General features: G+C 36.9%; 1 protein-coding gene, 1 long non-coding RNA gene and 2 other non-coding genes across 4 annotated transcripts; 3 read left to right on the forward strand and 1 right to left on the reverse strand.

Moving 5' to 3' along the window:
- The first annotated feature begins 2196 nt into the window (after positions 1 to 2196).
- On the forward strand, positions 2197 to 2283 carry Trnay-gua (transfer RNA tyrosine (anticodon GUA)). The gene is given in 2 exon segments: positions 2197 to 2233; positions 2248 to 2283. It is a non-coding gene; the product is annotated as a tRNA-Tyr (tRNA).
- Positions 2284 to 2688: 405 nt separating this feature from the next.
- Positions 2689 to 2770, reverse strand: Trnas-uga (transfer RNA serine (anticodon UGA)). The gene has a single exon. It is a non-coding gene; the product is annotated as a tRNA-Ser (tRNA).
- Positions 2771 to 3477: 707 nt separating this feature from the next.
- On the forward strand, positions 3478 to 6676 carry LOC126973679 (uncharacterized). Its single transcript, XR_007731406.1, has 2 exons — positions 3478 to 3860; positions 5714 to 6676. It is a non-coding gene; the product is annotated as an uncharacterized LOC126973679 (long non-coding RNA).
- A 9021-nt stretch (positions 6677 to 15697) lies between these two features.
- Positions 15698 to 16892, forward strand: LOC126973843 (cytochrome b-c1 complex subunit 8-like). Its single transcript, XM_050821185.1, has 2 exons — positions 15698 to 15866; positions 16723 to 16892. The coding sequence occupies exons 1-2, from the start codon at positions 15713 to 15715 to the stop codon at positions 16815 to 16817; spliced, it is 249 nt and encodes an 82-aa protein (XP_050677142.1). The 5' UTR covers positions 15698 to 15712; the 3' UTR covers positions 16818 to 16892.
- The last annotated feature ends 1839 nt before the right edge of the window (positions 16893 to 18731 follow it).

Here is an 18731-nt window from a genome sequence, read left to right on the forward strand (position 1 = left end):
CTGAAGTGGCTGGGACTTTATTATAGAAGTGTATACATTTACCCTTAAAGCTATTATGTAAATATTAATAATAATTAATATTAGATAATTTATTAAAATAACGCCTGATGTAAACCTATGGCAACTACGATACTTGACAAAAGTTATTGGATGCAAAATAGTTGATTTTTTACTGCATTGTAATAATTTTCATCAGATGAATGTCCTACAAGTTTCGTCACGTTTTATCAAAAAAGGGAAGTAATTAAAATAACGTAATATTTACTTAATTGACAATTATTCAAAGTTTTCGGAAACTCTACTATAGAAAAGAATAATCTTATGTAACATGACAAAAACGTGTCATAGCACAGTTGACTTACTTGACTTGAGGTCCTGTAGCCCTATAAATGGGGCACAAGTACTCCTCGTGTTTTTTTACGTTTGTAGAAAAAACAAAATTGTAATAAACATGGTATTAAATACAACCACAATGAAAATATTATACAGCATTATTATTTAAATATCATGAAATTATTTTTATACAATAAGAGAGAAGTTATATTTTACATTTGTATTTTAAAACTTGTACATAAATTGAAATTATATATTGAAATTTATTTAACTCTCGTCTATTGGTTATGGTTCAGAAAACATATGAGATACAAGAGGCTTAGTAGCTGAAGTATGATACATATGGTCAGTTGACCAGCTAACGTCAGGTTGTCGAATTTGCGTGACACAAAAAACACACAAAAAGAGGAACAAAACTTACCATCGACATCGCACCAAACAGCACTTAAAACATTACATACATCTCAATGTAATTAAAACTTCCAAAGCTAAACTCTAATACCGTTTATATTGTAGAAGCTATTTTCAACATTGTTTCAGTACTGGAGTACTCTTGACTCCAAGATTGAACTCGACTCTACTTTGAGTGTTATTGATCTTAAACTCTTATTTTGGATCAACTTCAGCTTCGTAGTATCGTAATATACATCAATTAACAACATTTAGTAGTGACCTTTGTGAACCTGAGTGTTGAATGGTTACAATCTCAATTGTCTTTCATTGTTACTCAGGCTATGGTCTCCTATTTCACACCGTACGCTGCGTCACAATGCTTACTATATAAATGTAGTGTTGTGGTCTCTTTTCACAGGTCGACGCTGGCGTGTTGACGCCACACGCGGCAACCGAATTGAGAACACCATGCGCCGCGTCTCTAGTCATTTCGAACCATTGCAGCGTGAAGGTCGCCGCTCGCGTCACACAAAATGATGAGATTTGATAAAGGAGAAGACGAATTGTTGATTGAATCAGTAAAATCTTATAATGCAGTGTATGATAAAAGTGACAAGAATCATAAAAACAATATTTAGAAGCATCAATGTAGGGAAAATTTTGTGATGCAGTCGGATCTCCTGGTAAGAGCCACCTGCGTCACGACTCACGCAAGACGTATTGACAGATAGGGGTTATCATTTAGTATGAAAAGTCCTAACAAAAAACCTGATATTTCGATAAACACCGGACTTTTAATTTGATCTTGTTTAGATTTCGTTTAAGTAAAGATTAAACTAGACTTTTTTGATATTAGTTAATATTATGTACTTAAGTGGTTTCACGTCCTGAGGATGCCTCGTGTAGAGGCGAAACACGTGTCGAATTGTTTTAAAAACAAATATTGGCGGAATTAACACTGAAGAAAACTTAAATCATTTGTATAATTATGGATTTCCGCAAAGAAACGCCTAATTCAATAAATTTTCATATTCCATCTTATTAAAAATTAAATATGGACAATTTAGAGAGCCGGACACAATCCGGACTAGAGTCTAAGGACATCTCCGGATTAAATCCGGACGGATGGTACATTAGTAGTCACAGAGATCTACCACAGTCACTTCCCCGCCTCCTTTGACTCTCATAGTAATCTCAGATTTCAACAAAATATAGACTTTTGAAATAATATGTTATAAGTTACAAGCTAGCTTAGTTACAACTTACAACAGAAACATAAATAATATTATAATTATTTACATAATATAATAATTACAAGAGCTGACCTGGCAAACGTTGTTTTGCCATTTGATAAAGTACCCCTCGATTTATAATCAAGTGGAATCATAAATGTGGAAATTATTCTTACACTATGGTAAGCTATTTTATATCCAGAGTGAACGTTATGATAAATTCACGCTTGACCATCAACCTTCGATAGCTCAGTTGGTAGAGCGGTGGACTGTAGAGTGTTATGTTGTTATCCATAGGTCGCTGGTTCAAATCCGGCTCGAAGGAGTTGAATTGTTTTTTCACATTTATTTTGCTTTTTAATTCATGTAATCAAAGGCTACTTATATAAAGTATTTATTTTCTTTGATGTTACAATATTATTTACAATATTGTTATACTATTTGTAATTTTATAATTGGGAGTCATCACAGTTAAATTATTATGAATATTCTGTATAATGATTAATAATATAACCTTATTAAATATTGCATTATTTCTCTCCTCAACTAACTTCAATGTGTCGGAAAAATCATGACTCTGTCTTTTGCCTGCGCGTGCGCAATTCTGCAACGCAAAAAAAAAACAATCATAAACTTTTCCAAATTTTGCCTCATAAGGTGGGTTATGAGAAGAAATTTCAATAAATATAATAAAATGTAAGACAGGAAAATGTATGTTAAAAAAAATATTCGCTGCGGACAGGATTCGAACCTGTGCGGGTAAAACCCAATGGATTTCAAGTCCATCTCCTTAACCACTCGGACACCGCAGCCGTAAAAATTTGTTCGAAATTACAGAATCGTTGCCGAACCATAAAATACTATTCTCAGAGTGGCTCGTATAGACTTGTAGAATAATAATAATTGTCTGTGATTCTGTGATATCCAAGTTGTCACCAAAAATAAGAATTGTTATACCTTTTTCGGCTGGCTTATCTTTGTTATAACGTAGTGATGTAAATGTCATGATCAAAACTCATTCTGCGGTCACATGTACATAGACATTTTTTTTTTGGTTCTGTTCGTCAAGCATACAGCCAAGTCTTATTTTTATTTTTCTATTCTTCAGTCTTCACTTTACACAGCTTGTTCAAAGTCAAGCTAAGTCTTTATATCATTTTCACCTTCAAACATCAATAGTACAATTTCACATAAAAGTAGTATTTCGTGTTCTTCATGTTTCATTTTCTTCATATACTTATAGGTTCGCATGGAAGGCCGAAGCCAAGTCTTTTATTGATAATATTCTTGTTCCAATGAAGATCAAGCTTAAACCCCGGGCGGGATTAATAATAATAAACTTTTATGATATAATACTAAAATATAAATCTCATATACGTTATAAGAAATACATGAATTATAAGTAATAATGATGAATATTAGTTGAATATAATAATTATAAGATAATGTGAAACTAATTTAAGTTATAACTACAAATATACTATTTACATTTATACGTTAAAATTTACAATATAAACACAAGTCCAATAATAATTTATGGACGAATATGTTTTAAGTCTGTGTAAGGGATTGTGTCAAAAGCCAAGCCGTATTTTCAAATTTCGCCTACCGTTGAAACTATAAATTTGTAAAGCGGCACGAAGCAGTCATAAGTTTTCAATAACTGCTGAAGTGAGCGCGGGATGTCTTCAGCATTCTTATAAATATCCAAGAGATAGTCTATCAATGTAAATCTTTGAAGATTATATTGGGGACAGTCAAAGAAAATGTGATCAAGAGTTTGGATGGATAAATTACAGAATTGACAAGTTGGAGAATCTAAAACACCGATCCTAAATAAATGAGCACCACTACGAGAATGTCCCAGACGTAACCGACAAATTGTGGTGTAAAATTTTCTGTGTAAGTATTTTTTCTTTTTAACAAACCAGGGAGGAGAGATTTCGTTTTTAATGTCGGCTAACCATTTGCCCTTTGTTTGAACAACTTGTTGCCAATAATTCTGAAAGTCTTGCAAGAATGTACCTTTAAAATGAGACAGTGCATCTGTATGTGGTATGGGAATGTTCAAAGCAGTATGTATCTGATTACTATTCACAATAGATTTAGCAAGATAATCAGCTTGTTCATTTCCTTCCACGCCTATGTGTGAAGGAGTCCAGAATAAAACAATATCTTTTGTTAGGGATAAGCATTGATATTTGTCTCTAATATTGTAAATGATGAAATTAGTTGTAACATTACATTTAGGATATTGTAAAGCTTTTAAAACACTCATGCTATCCGTTATAACAATCCAATTATTATATGACTGTTCTCCAATATATTCTAGAGCAGCATATATGGCAGCACATTCTGCTGTGTATATACTAGCCAAGGTATTTAACCTATGACCATACCCACTCCGCAGTTGTATGTCATAAACTGCCATAGAGACAGCAGTATTACTTTTAGATCCATCAGTATAAAGTTGGTTATAATTTTGCACTCTGACAGCATACTATATACATCTTCCTTATATTTTAATGATTCATTAATAATTATTTTAATAGGTGTATATTTTGAATTATAAGAGTTTAAATAACATGGCCAAAGAATACTAGAAAATAGATTATGATCACAAGAAAAATGTAACAAATCAGAGATGCCTTCTACTTGATAGTAGGAATTATTGTCAGTTTGGTTAATATAGTCCTGTATCTTTAATAGGAGTGGATGATTATTAATAGAAGTTAATTTGAGAAAGAATTTTGTTTGTAGATATTTGAATCTAAGAGCTAGTGGGGGAATATTACATTCTACTTGTAATGATATAATAGGAGTAGACCTAAAAGCGCCTGTTATGATCCTTAAGCATTTATTTTGTATTTTTTCTAATTTATTCACTAATGTAATTACTCCACCATAACAAAAGAAGGCATACTCAAAATGGCTATGAACTAATGACTTATATAGTGTTAGCAAGATGCGTGGGTCTGCACCCCAATATGTACCAGCTAATGATTTCAGAATATTGCAGGCCTTTAATGTTCGATTTTCTAATATTTCAACATATTTGTGCCATCTAAAATTACTTAAAAACGTAACTCCTAAAAACTTTATTGAATTATCTATTGAAATTTCCTGAGTACCATAATATATTTTTGCATCTCTTATTCTTATGGAATGCTTTGAAAATATTACTACTTTGCTTTTGTCAATACTGACCTCAAGACTAAGATATTGAAAATAAAGCTCTAATTTTTTGAGTGCTACATTAAGATCTAACACAACATTTGATAAATTAAGTCCTGAACTATACACTACTAAATCAGCAAATTGGAGGTTAGAAACTCTATTACCCAAAACAATATTTATTTGATTTATTTAGATTATAAAGAGCAATGGACTCAAAATTCCGCCCTGCGATACGCCTCTATATGAATATCGAGGACCTATTAATTGGTTATTAACTCTTACATAAAGTTTACGACCATGCAAGAAATTGAATATCCAACTAACTATTTTTTCAGGCACATTTAAGGATAGAAGAATGGATGATAATTGTTCTAAATCAACATTATTAAATGCTCCTACAACATCCAAAAAAACACCAGCCAATATCTTATTGTCTCAGGTACTGAATTTTCTACCGCTCTAAGAATTATGGAACAGAAGTTATTGTAAGACTTCTGTAGATTACAATTATTTATATCAAATTGTTTTAACAAGTCATTTACTAAGTTCTCATATTGGTCCCAATTTACTATTTTCAGATTACTGTGTGGAGGAATGTTGGATGGAATTGAAGAAGATTCAGTTTCCGACACTACTATGGAAAATTTTGTGATTGTAGTCAAGTGATAGCTGCCCAAAGAGTCCTGATCAACTTGCCATTCACAGCACAGGAATAATGAAGATGATACTATTGTTAGATCTAGTCCATTTGGTCTCCAAGAATTAGTACCCACTGTAGTTGGTTGATCATTATTTAAGAGCATTAAGTCATTATCATTCATTACATCCATGATGTCTCTACCTCTAGAATTGGTTCTATTACAACCCCAAATGGTATGGTGAGCATTAAAATCACCAGCAATTATTAGTGGTTTTGGAATACTATGCAACAGTCTATTAAATTTAGATTTGTCAAAGTTAGGTACACTGTTGCCAGGACTATAAAAACTAACAATTGAGATGTCTTTTTGTTTGTATTTAATTTTGATTGCTACATTTTGCAAGGAGTTATCAGAAAATTTTTCTAACTTTTGAAAATAAATGCCATTTCTAACAAAAATTGCTACACCATTGTGATTATTACCACAATCATTTCTTAGTATTGTATAACCTCTGATAGAAAACTGTATATTTGGTTTAAGCCAAGTTTCTGATAAAAGTGCTATGTGTATGTCCTACTCATAAAGAAGGTTTTGAAGCTCAAGTCTGTTACTCAACAGACTTTGAGCATTCCACTGTACTATGTTAAGTTTGTGACAGTTGAATGTGACATTTTATTTTTAATTTCTATGGTATCTTTAATAGCTGAACTAATTGCGTGTGAGCTAATGCTTTGATTCTGTGTTTTATTTAGTGTAATGACTTTGATTATTGATTCTGTGATTAGGTTCATTGCTGCTGGATTGGATAAAATTAAATTAATGATGTCTTGTGTGTTCTCTGTCTTATTGAGTGATGGAAAGTTTGTTGGATGTTTAAATAAATCTGATAATGGTGTTTTACTTTTATTTTTACTATCCAATATCTTTTTTTGTTTTATAGGGCATTGACCTGATACTGCAAGATGGTTACCTTTACAGTGCACACATACTGCTTTGTCAATAGGTATAGTACATTCTTTATATGAATGATTTTCAGTGCAGATTGAGCAACGCTGAGCATTCTTACAGAATTTTGCCAAGTGGTCAAACCTAAGGCATCGGAAACACTGCTTAACTGGCGGCACATAAGGTCGCACTGGTAGACACCACATCTTTAAGTGAACGTAATCTGGGAGTGAAGTAGATGACGCAAAGGTAATAATGACTGCCTGTGTAGGTTGTAATATAAAACCACTATCGGATTTGTTTTTTTTTCATTATAAGCCGAACAGAAATAATTTTTTTTGTACTTGACAAAGATTTGAAATTTTTTTTGTTGGACATATCAATGGGTACGGAGGAAATCACTCCAGACAATTCAGTGGCATCAGCTGGGATGGACGCCTTAATATTTTGTTACCTTAAAAATGTCGTGTTGTCTAGGAATGTATTAGCCAAATTGGGTCGTTCAAACACTACTTCTATCTTATATTTGTTGAGTTTCTTGAGATATTTAATGCCTTTAATGAAGCGCGATAAGTAGCTACTAAGAGTAAGCATGTCACGACTACCAAGTGGCTGTTCAGTGACACTCTCTATGAAGACTATATAAATTCATGACCGGCACCTGCGTCTTCCGGATATCGGCGACAATAGTCGGCCACCCTATATGGCAAATAAAAGTTCTCGTGGTCTTCCAAAACTGTACGCGAATCTGAGTACTTTCAGAGGTGGAATCTAAAATAGACTCACCTTTATCTCGTTCCGGCTTGGTTTTTTTCCGCCTTTTTGACATCTCTTAGCACAACCCTAAATCACTAAATATATAGACTTTTACTTATACTAAACAAATTAAATGATAAACATATACAAATACTTATATACTTTTCAAAAATATGAGGATTATATACAATATAATAGAAATATTTAATTTTATAGTTAAAAAGACCGCCCTAAGCAACCAAGAGTTCCCGCGCTTTTCTCACGACCATAGATAATCTGTACATAGACACGAATTACACCATGAAGGCGGCAGTCGACAGCTGTCAGTTTTACACCACAGAATCTGCGGCATCTTTGTATATCTATCTAATGCCTATCTACATCTTCTGTTCTCAAAAACATTACATTATATTGGAAAAAAAAAATACATTTTTGTTACCTATACACCTTTATTGAGGAGTGTATGATTTGCGTTCACACTCTACCAAATCTACAGTTAGTGTTTAAATTCTCATTTAAACAGTTACGGCCTTACAAATAAAATTGGCATAAAGTTATAACTAAGCATAAACCAAGAATATGTAAAATGTTTACAAAATATAGACATTTTGGTTTACGATTGGTTTGTTCGTAAGTGGACGTAAGTATAACGTTTCCCGCGTTTATTTGCAAGGCAGCTTGTCATTCGGAAACCTTCAGATTTATCTGATTATATTATTGACAGTGTTGTCAACGATATTGTAAACATTTTGCATTTTCTTTGTTTATCATCAGTTATAACTTTATACCAAGTTTATTTGTAAGGCCGTAACTGTAGAGTGTACACGGTTTTGTGGATACCTCATAACTTTTCTGTTGAGTGACTGGAGTGTTGCCGGAGGCCTTTGCCGGCCAGCGGCCATGAAGCACTATAATAAGTATAACATTGTTATATAACATGGGTTCAATTTGGCCGTCAGATTAACACCTAAATAAAAATTAAAAAATTGTGACTTGTCATCGATTTACCTACAGGATTTAAAATGGTGGTCGTCAATGTGATTGCCTATAATATCACAGAGCAGGGATGGATACATCGGCACATACATTGAGTAAATAAAACCTAGTCTACTCATCTGACATAGGTCTACGTACTTATATTGTAGGTACTACAGTCACTTCACTCACTACTGATTCTGGCTACTGCTGCTGTAATCGAGAAACTTTAAAAGGTTCTATAAAATGTTCGCGTGTCCAAAATTTTTTTATACTTTACACTAGATATGTCACTTACAATTTCTATTCCACACTAGAGGGCGCTTTTCATTTTAGTTTGACTGTTCAACAACAGGTGGCAACAGTAGGTTATATAGGTTATCACGGGCTATTATCCGCAACTCGACGACTACAGCGCGCCTATTTTGCGTGGTGAGGAGGGCGGCTAATCCTGCCACCCCAGTTCCTCAAGGTAATGTATCAAACCTCTGATGTCACCCATGACCTCGGGGAGAGTCCTCGGTGACCCCAGGTGTTTGGCCCGGTATGTGGCCACACTCCAAAATGACGTGTGCGGCCGTTTCGTCCGCCTCCATGCAGGCTCTGCACAGTGGGCTGTCGGTGACACCTATATTGAACAGATGCTTGTTAAAAGGGCCGTGACCCGTTAGTACATGAGTTATTTTCCGTAACCTAGGTCGTGGAAGTTTTACTAGCTTGCGAGAGAGCTTGGGGTCTATTTGAGGTAGAGCTTCTTTTGCTTGTCTACACCCACTTACTTCCATCCAGTACTTATTATGTAATTCCTTGGTGTGTTGGCGTATTCAAATTCAAATTCAAATATTTTTATTCAAAATAGGATGTGAAATCACTTATTGAAAGTCAGAAAAAAAAACTACCACCCATTCCAAAGTGAATGCCTCAGGCCTGAGAAGAATGGGCGCAACAAACTCGGCGGGCTTTTTTTTTCATCAAAAATATGTTTTACAATTAAAGTAACATTTACAAAGTAACATTGTACAATTAAACTTATTATTTAATAGCCTGACGGTGGTCGCTCCATTCCCAATCTGTGGTATCATTAAGAAAGTCATTTATGTTATAGTAACCTTAACCACACAAACGTTTTTTAACAATTCTTTTGAATAACGTAACACCTTTGTTTTGAACATTTTCTGGGATCTTGTTGTAAAAGCATATACATCGCCCCACAAAAGACTTACTAACTCGACTAAGCCGAGTAGTAGGCATCATCAGTTTATGTCGGTTCCTGGTGTTAACATTATGGTTATGACAGTTTCTGGCAAATTCACTTATGTGCCTATGAACATACATTACATTATCAAGAATATATTGAGAAGCAACAGTCAAGATGTTAATTTCTTTGAATTTTGCTCTCAATGATTCTCTAGGACCTAGGTTATAAATAGCGCGAATAGCCCTCTTCTGCAGCACAAATATTGTGTTGATATCAGCAGCGTTGCCCCATAGCAATAATACCTTCGTAGGCCAGCTAGGCGGGAGAGGGATAGTTGGTTCTGGTCCTTTTGCTGTCATCGCTGAGCCTCTCCTGGCCAATTCAACAGCGGCATCATTCCCTCGTGAGTTACTGTGACCCTTTATCCATTGAAGAGTTACTTGGTTGTTATTTTTGCATAACTCCCTCAGACACTGGTGACAGTTGTATATTAGCTTAGAGGTGATAGTGTGGCTTTGTAGGGCTTGTAGTACTGATTTGCTATCTGAAAGGATGCGGATGGAGTAGTCTTTTACCTTTCGAGTCAAAGTAGCAGTGACTGCTTCTATGATACCCATGCATTCTGCTTGGAAGACAGTGTTATGAGCTCCTAGTGATGCAGCTATTCTTATATTTAGGTCATCCGAGAACACTCCGTATCCCGTGCCCGACCTTGTCTTTGAGCCATCTGTGAAAATCCTGAGGTCTTTTGTACTGAAGTCCTCTTTAAGTTCTTCATACAGCTGTATTTTGTATCTCTTATCGAATATGTATTCCTTTGGAGATCTATCACTTACTGCCAACAGCAGAGGCTCCTTTTCAATCACCTCATTTAGAACCTCTGGGTGTGGGGATTGAGTGGTTTTCCAAAGATTTAATGTCTTCAACCTTACTGCGGCGCAGGCCGCCTCTTGTTTTATAAATAGGTGTAGAGCCGGAAGGTTCATCATAGCTTCTACAGCCGCGGTAGGTGTGGTTCGCATACATCCTGTGATAGCCATACACGCTAGTCTTTGGAATCGTTGCAGTTTATTACAAGTAGTGTTCAGCTTGGTGCGTGGACACCATCCAACTGCGCCGTAACATATCATAGGTCGTATCACAGCTGTGTAGAGCCATAGTACAATGTTCGGGGCAAGTCCCCATGTCTTTCCTAACATTCTACGGCATTGCCAGAAGGTTACGGTAGCTGTATTTATTTTTGATTCCAAGTGGGCCGCCCAGTTTAACTTGCTGTCAAGTATAACTCCTAAGTATTTCACTTCGCTGTTTAGTTGGAGTTCGGTGTTAAACAGTTTTGGCAGTTTGTAGTTACCCAGAACTCTTTTGTTTGTGAACATTACCAATTCCGTTTTTTGTGGGTTGACTGATAGGTCGTTATCTATGCACCATCTTTCCACAATTTTCAATGCTGCATTTGTTACTTCACATATAGTACTGGCAAACTTTCCGCTTATTAATGTAGTTAGGTCGTCTGCGTAGCCTACCGTAAAGTAGTGATTTTCGTTTAGAGTGGTAATTAGATCATTTACTACCAAGTTCCATAAAAGAGGTGAGATAACTCCTCCTTGGGGCAGCCTTTAGCTACAAATGCTTTCTGTGTCTCACTTTCATTTAGTAATATCACTCTGTGTTTGAGCATGTTTTCAATCCATGATGACAGAGTTGTACATACTCCATGGCGGTGTAATGCTTCTTTTATTTTTGTAAATTTTGTCTTATCGAAGGCTCCTTCAATGTCCACGAAGGTTCCTAGACAAAAGGTTTTTTCCGAAAGTGCGCCCTCTATAACGTTCACTACAGCGTGAAGTGCAGATTCGGTGCCTTACCTTGACCTTACGTTACCTTGACTGTATGCGTGTTGGTAGGGGTATGTTCTTAAGGTAATTCTCCCTCAGTTCTCTTTCACACAGCCTTTCTAGGGTCTTCAGGGTAAAAGAGGTAAGACTTATGGGTCTGTAAGATTTAGCGTTAGAATAGTCACTTTTACCTGGTTTAGGTATGAAAATCACTTTAACTTCCCTCCATATCCTAGGGATGTATCTATGCGCTAGACACGCCCTGAAAATGTTGATCAGCCGGTTGTGGAGACCTTCTCCTCCCCATTGCAACAAGGCGGGAAAGATCCCATCAGGTCCTGCTGACTTAAAGGGGTGAAAGGAATTTATAGCCCACTTTATTTTATCGGTTGTCACCAACTTGTGTGCTTGTTGCCAGTCAGCTTCCTCAGCGGTTATGTTTTCATCTATCACCCACTCTATATGCTGCATTATTTTGTATCCTGGAAAGTGAGCTCGCTCTGTTTCCTCTGGTGAGTTGGTAAATGTACCATCAGGTTTCAGCAGGGATCCGAGGATTTGCCTGGGCTGGTTAGAGATTAATTTCCTTGCCCTGTTGGCCTGGTTATGGCATTGGATGCTACTGCAAAATTTACGCCAGCTTTCTGATCTTCTGTATCTGATACGTTTCTTGTATTCAGACTTACACTCTTTGTAGATGTCCCAGTCGTATTGATGGCCTGTGTTCATTGCGCGGTTCAGATGTCTCCTCACTTTTTTCCTGAGCCTTTCTAATTCAGGTCCCCAACAGGTCTGGAGTCTTGGTATGTCTGATTGAGGGCTCGTGAGGGGACATGTAGCATGATAACTGGCAGGCATGAATTCGTATATTTGTGCTATTTGGTTTTCGATGTTATCTACTCCGATTATCCTGGCTGGGAGTGTTTCGTCCTTTAGACGCGATTCCATCAGCAACTTGTACTGAGAAAGATTCGTTCTGCGGGGTTTCCTCTTGGGAGGCGGTGTAGTGATGTTTACCTCCAGGTTAAAAAGTATCCATCTGTGGTCTGAGCAGGATGCTTCTTTCGACACATGCCAATTGGATATAGAATCAGACATTCCCTCTGTTGCTAAAGTGATGTCTATAATTGTTTTGCTCCTCCTATTTACAAAGGTGGGTTCTGAACCTACATTCAAAATATTAAGGTTAGTAGAAAAAAGGTATTCAGTGAGTTGCTTACCCCTTTCGTTGGTTGTTTGCATGCCCCAGAGCGGGTGATGTGCATTGCAGTCTGCAGCCACAATAAGCTCGCTCTTGGTTGTCTCGCAGTAGTTCACCAGTTTGACAAGTTCTTCCGGCGGTGGGTCTTCCCTCGGCTCGGCTCTGGATTAGGGCGAGAGCTGTAGGGTTAACCTCCAACCATTTCCGAAGTTGGGCCGTTGCGGTTTCGCTATGGTAGAGGTTTATTTGGATGGTGCTGCACTTAGAAGGGGATGCCATCTTTGGATAGCACACCCTCCTCGCCATCCCCGATGCAGAGCTCTTCAATGCCCTTGGTGCAGCCGGCATCGCCTTTGGTGCCCGCCGCCAGAAGCTCTTCGAGCTCCTTTAGGCTGTCGAGCGCTTCCTCCGAGGGAGAGCTAGTGGCGCAGTTGCCGTCTGCTGGGTCAATTGTTTGAGCGTCCATGGGTTCCGGCAGTGCATCACTGTCGTCTATACTATTCCCTGTTGTTGTCAATGCCTCACCGTTTGTATCCTTAGAGGGGGGGTCTCGGTGTATTTAACTCCTGGCCCCTGGAACTTCAGATATACTGAGCCCAGCATGAATGAAAGCCGGCGCTCATGCTCCAAGATTTTGGGGATTTGGTCCTCCGGGATGCTTACCACTTAGTTTTGGAACCGTAACATCCCGCCGATTGCTTTGGTGTCCTTCCATTCACCTGGTAGTAGAATGCCACACCTGACGCGGTTGGGAATTTCCCAGATGTTCCTTACAGGGTGTCACCGTTAGGGAGTTGGATTTCCGGGACAGCCGTTTTCAGCCACTCCAATGTTTTAAGATTAGAGCACCACAGTTTTAGGACGCCCCCATCATAGACGGGTTTGCCCAGAAACGCAGGCCCTTCTCTGTCTTCACTCATAGCGGCCATCATGGCTGTCATGAGCTTCAAGCTTACTTTGTATAAGCTGTGCCATATTCGCGTCAATATGCCCTGTAGTGGTAGATGTTATGGCCACAACAGGGTCGGTTTTCGCGGCCATGGCGTAAGACGTCGGTTTGGGCCGATTTAGCAATTTGGCCCTCTTGTGGTCACCCCTCGGAGAGTTGGTGTCATCCAAGCGAGTGCGTTTGGTGGATGTCGAGGGTTGGGCTACTCTGCCTGCTTTGTTGGAAGGAGGCTCTCGGTTGTCTGGGGCCTTCCTAGGATCATACCGGGCTTGCTTGACCAGCATATCCGAACCTCGTGAGGTACTGGGTTGCGGTTCGGGTTCAGAGGAGGGCATTGAGGCGCTAGCTTTCTGAGCGTAGGCCTTGCGAAGGCGAGCTGCTATGCGCCTTTGCCTCCTGTTGGGTCGATGGCGATCTGTGTTGTCTTGTGCCGAGTGACTCTCCCCTGTTCGGGGTTTGTTTTGGTTTCGGCCCTTTTAGGATACGAGGGTCCAAACTGCCTCCAGTCTGCTGACTGATTGGGCAGACACTGCTGATGCGGCGTCTGTGCCCATAGACGGTTCCCTATTAGGCTCCTTGGTCTGTAATTTCTGGGTGCCAGCAGGTGCTGAACACGCTCCAGAGGTCTGTGTGGTCCCGGTAGATTTTGGTTGAACCATCAGGGCTGCAAGGGGAATATAGGTCCAGCTGGTTGGCCTCTTGCGCGACATCGGGAGCTCGAGATGAGCGGCTGATGGATTCGATCCTATCCATCAGTTCCTCCACCCATTCTTACCCCGTCAGCATGGCTGAGCACCTCCCCTTGCGGGGACCAGACGAACCTCGCCTGTGGCCCCGCCAAGGCGGGGACACTTGACCATTACCCTCGTGGCGGCTACTCACGGGGCTACCGTTTAGCTTGAAATCAAAACCGAAAGAAGCGTATTACGTTACAGGGGTAAACCCCGACCCCTGTCCCGCTCAACCTACCAGGACTCCGTCATCCCCGCGTACGGCGATCAACTGCGCAGGCCAAAGACGCAGGTGGATGCTGTAAAATCTTCCGGTTGGCACCCACTAACCGCCGGAAGAGTGGAGCAGATATTAGCCCCTGGCCAGCAAAGGACTGCCATTACGCAGCGATTAGTGAAAATCGAGCGCAATAACTAATCAGTCACAGGCGCAATGTTTCCAGGGTGCACCGGGGAGGTAAGTGTCACTCTATTCAGAACGCCTAAGAAAGGTTTCATCGTGGATCGACACCACCGCACACGTGGAGGTTTCTGCTAAGCACCCCAGGTGGCAACAGTATAAACTGATATATTTAAAATTTTCTGAAAAATATTTAAAATAAATCTTATTACTTATTGACGTTAGCTTAAGGTAGCCTTTGTCTGGGCGCAAAAAAAAAATAACTTTTTATAGCTAACTCAGACAACGGTTTTTGGAGTCAACCCAAATATTTTCACATCCTTAACTTTGACCGGTCAATTAAAGCTAGTACTATGTACGATATTAAGAAAAATGCTTTTTCTATCGTCGAACTGTTTTCATAAGTATTTAAATAATTGTTCTTTAAAGTTTTATGTACTTAAATAAAAGTTAAAAAGAGACGCCCTGAAAGTAACTAGTATTAAATACTGCCAAAAACCGCACCTACTAAAATCCTAAGCATATCATCGGATTTGGCCGAACCATCGGACGCGGTGAAGTCTACTCGCAAAATCGACAACGACACATTCGGAACGATACGATAATACTCCGAATATATCGCACTTACTCTATATTCTTAATTTGAAATTCGTCACCTCTGAAAATCTGGTGTGCATGCGCGCGCGTCGTAATATAAAATCACCATCTAAAATTTTTTTGTATCTCCATTCTGATGTACGTAAAAAACTCTTTTTCAGGCATCATTAAACTTTTACCAATTTGAAAGATTTATTCTTTTTTATAATTTAAGTATTATACTACATTCTCTATTATACCACTTTCTACTTAATCTGTGGTTGAAGTATTACGTAAATCTATGCCTTTTCGTTTTACACCGTCTAAATAATTTTACTTTGGATTTTCGTGAAACGCAAATAACATCATGGGAAAACACTTTGGTGAGCTTGCGAAAATAAGGGGAATAATATCATACAAATTATCTCCACATGAACAACGAGCATATGCGGGAGCCATTTCAAATGGTATTCCAAATATTTTTAGAAGATTCCGTGAAAGCTTCTTCAGAGTTGCTCCTCGTAAGTTTTTCTTTGATTATTTATTTCCTTAAATTATACAATTGTTCCGAATTATCATTATTTAATCAATACCACAAAATCGCGCTAAGAATGTTGGCCATCATTTTAGATACATGATTATGAAATTTTTTATCAAGCCTTATTTTAAACTATCTTTAAAATAGTTATGTTCCTCGCAAACCAGCCCCTTACATACGTCAGTATGTACTCAGTTTTTTATATATTATACTATTAATATAATATATTCTCTACCTCATTACTTAGTAATAAAAATAGTGAGGAAAAGAGAAGAGTACAATATATAATCAAATCTATAGTTGAATTTCTATTTCCATAATTTTTTCAAAAAAGTTAAACAAATTGATATTTATTAGATGGCTTGATCACTATTAATTATAAGTCAATAATAACAATTGGAAATTTTTATTTTTATATTTTTCAATATGGTCATGGCTTGTTAAGCTATAGAGTATACAATATTTTAAAATTAATATTTTTTTTTAATAAACATCATACTTTTGATACACATTTTGATTTATTTAATTTTCATACACTCGGAAAAAAAATGTATGTAACTATTGGCATGGGAAAATTGTTAACTCTTGAAGATTCTACAAAAACAATTGTGACATTGCTCTAATGGAATCAGCTACAGAATGGCATGTAGTTTTATTATTTTTAGTATTAGAAATGTTGTTAGTCAGATATTTTATTTGTAACAGCAAGAATTAAATAATTTAGATGTTGTTCTTCAGTTTAATGTAGGAAAGATAGTTGTGATTTATTTACTACTGCAGTTAGTAAGCTAAAAGAGGAATTTTCAATTTGTAATATATTTTTTTTATTAACTTTTCAGCATTCATAATTGCATACCTGGTGTATGAGGGTGTAGAAAGAGAACATCACAGACTTTCCCGTAAGAACCCAGCTGATTTCGAAAATGATGTTTAAGTTTTAAATATTACTGTTAGTCATTTTATTATTTTGATTGTAGTATAATGTTAATAAATTATAATTTCAACTGAATGGTTTTTTATTATAAGTCAAAGTCAAAAAATCTTTATTCACTGTAAAACTTTAAGTTATTTAGTGCAAGTCAGGATGAAGTACAAAAGTTACAATAGCATTCAAATGAATATAACAATATTCGAACTATTAGAACTAGAATTAGAACATTAATTCCAACTATTTTTATCATTCAAATAATCTTTCACGCTATAATAGGCCTTAGATGTTAATTTATTTTTTACGATACATTTAAATTTTTTAATAGGTAATATTTTAATTTCATTTGGGAGTTTATTATAAAATACAACACAATCCACTTTAAAAGATTTAGCAATTTTACGGAGCCTAGTAGATGGAATTGTGAGTTTATGTTTGTTTCGAGACACTGTGTACATCACTATTCTTTTTAAATTGGCTAATATTTTTATGGGCGTATAGGAGGTTCTCATATATGTACTGGCAGTATACTGTCATATCATTTATTTCACTAAACTTTTCTCTCAATGAATACCTTGCTTGTTTGTTGATAAGTCTAAGTGTTAATAACACAAAAATTTTGGGGTTTATTGGTATAAATTACAGTGGTGGTCTGTATGGTATCACTTATGTATTGTTCAGGCATTTTGATTAAGTTAACAAAAGACCAACATTGATATCCAGTTTGGCCTCCTGTGAAGAGCCAGATAAGGCTATATGCTTTTGCATTGTGAGGAGGTGACCCAAGGAAAAATATTTTGGGTCTAGGTTCATAGTCTGAAGTCATAGATAACCATAAGAGATTGTTGAGCCTGGAGGAAATGCATAGAGAGAGAGGAGGTAGCTCAAGTAGTTAGCCCCAAAAAAGTGTGTCAGATGTTGAGTTGTGGAAACCAGTCACTCTCAGCTTTATCATTTTGTGGACCAAAGTATAGGGATATAATATAGGAAACAAAGTATATACATATTAAAAGGTGGTGGACGTGGAACTACTGACAGATATTAGAAAGAAGAAATAGCATTTCCAAACTGTACCTTATTCGGTCTGAATAGGACTTAAAAACAGATTGTTTTATTTGCTGTATTGTAATTTTTGGTTGATGTCAAATCAAGAAATTGAATCGCAAACTGATTTAGTTCGTTCATTCATTCGTACCATGAGGTAATATTTCAACCTAAACTGGATAGCTTATGTGTCAAAGTGAGTGATTCGAAAAAAGTTGCTACTTCCTTAGAGGAAAGTGAATCGTGTTGCTAATAACTTTTAAAAAATACAGAAAAGGAAAATTTTATTGATGAAAGACGAGATGAGAATACTTTATTAGACTTTTTTGTAAAACAAAATACTGAAAATAAATACCGAAAATGAAAATACTAAAGATGATGCAGTAAGGGCCTGAACTATAGCCTGTTCGCAAGAACTAATTAAAAAAAATGTACTGTGTGCTCCTGTCAAATCGTCGTTCACTCGTTATTTTTACGAAAACACCTAAGCAAACATTTAATTTATAATTCAAAGAACTATACAAATATATATATATATACATTACTATTATTTTAAAAGTAAAAAAAAAGCTAAATGGTTTATAAATTGATGCTAAGCTCAATTTTAAAATGTATTTTTAGTATTTTCTACGCTAAAATCATATCATTTTACGTTTCGAAACGCACCGGATACGGTTTAAGTAAGAGAGACATACTTATGCAACGACTGTAGAGCGTCATCTCTTTCTTACAGCGCGGACCACAGACAAATTTATTTCGTTCATTCTTCATAAGCAATCCAAACGCCAGGCACTTCATGGTACAAATTTTAGTGATTCAGTTTAGGTATCTAAACTGAACTGCATCGGAATAGCATCGCTAATTAAAAGTTGATAG

This window comes from Leptidea sinapis, chromosome 30 (assembly GCF_905404315.1).
Source record: "Leptidea sinapis chromosome 30, ilLepSina1.1, whole genome shotgun sequence".
NCBI lineage: Eukaryota > Metazoa > Arthropoda > Insecta > Lepidoptera > Pieridae > Leptidea > Leptidea sinapis.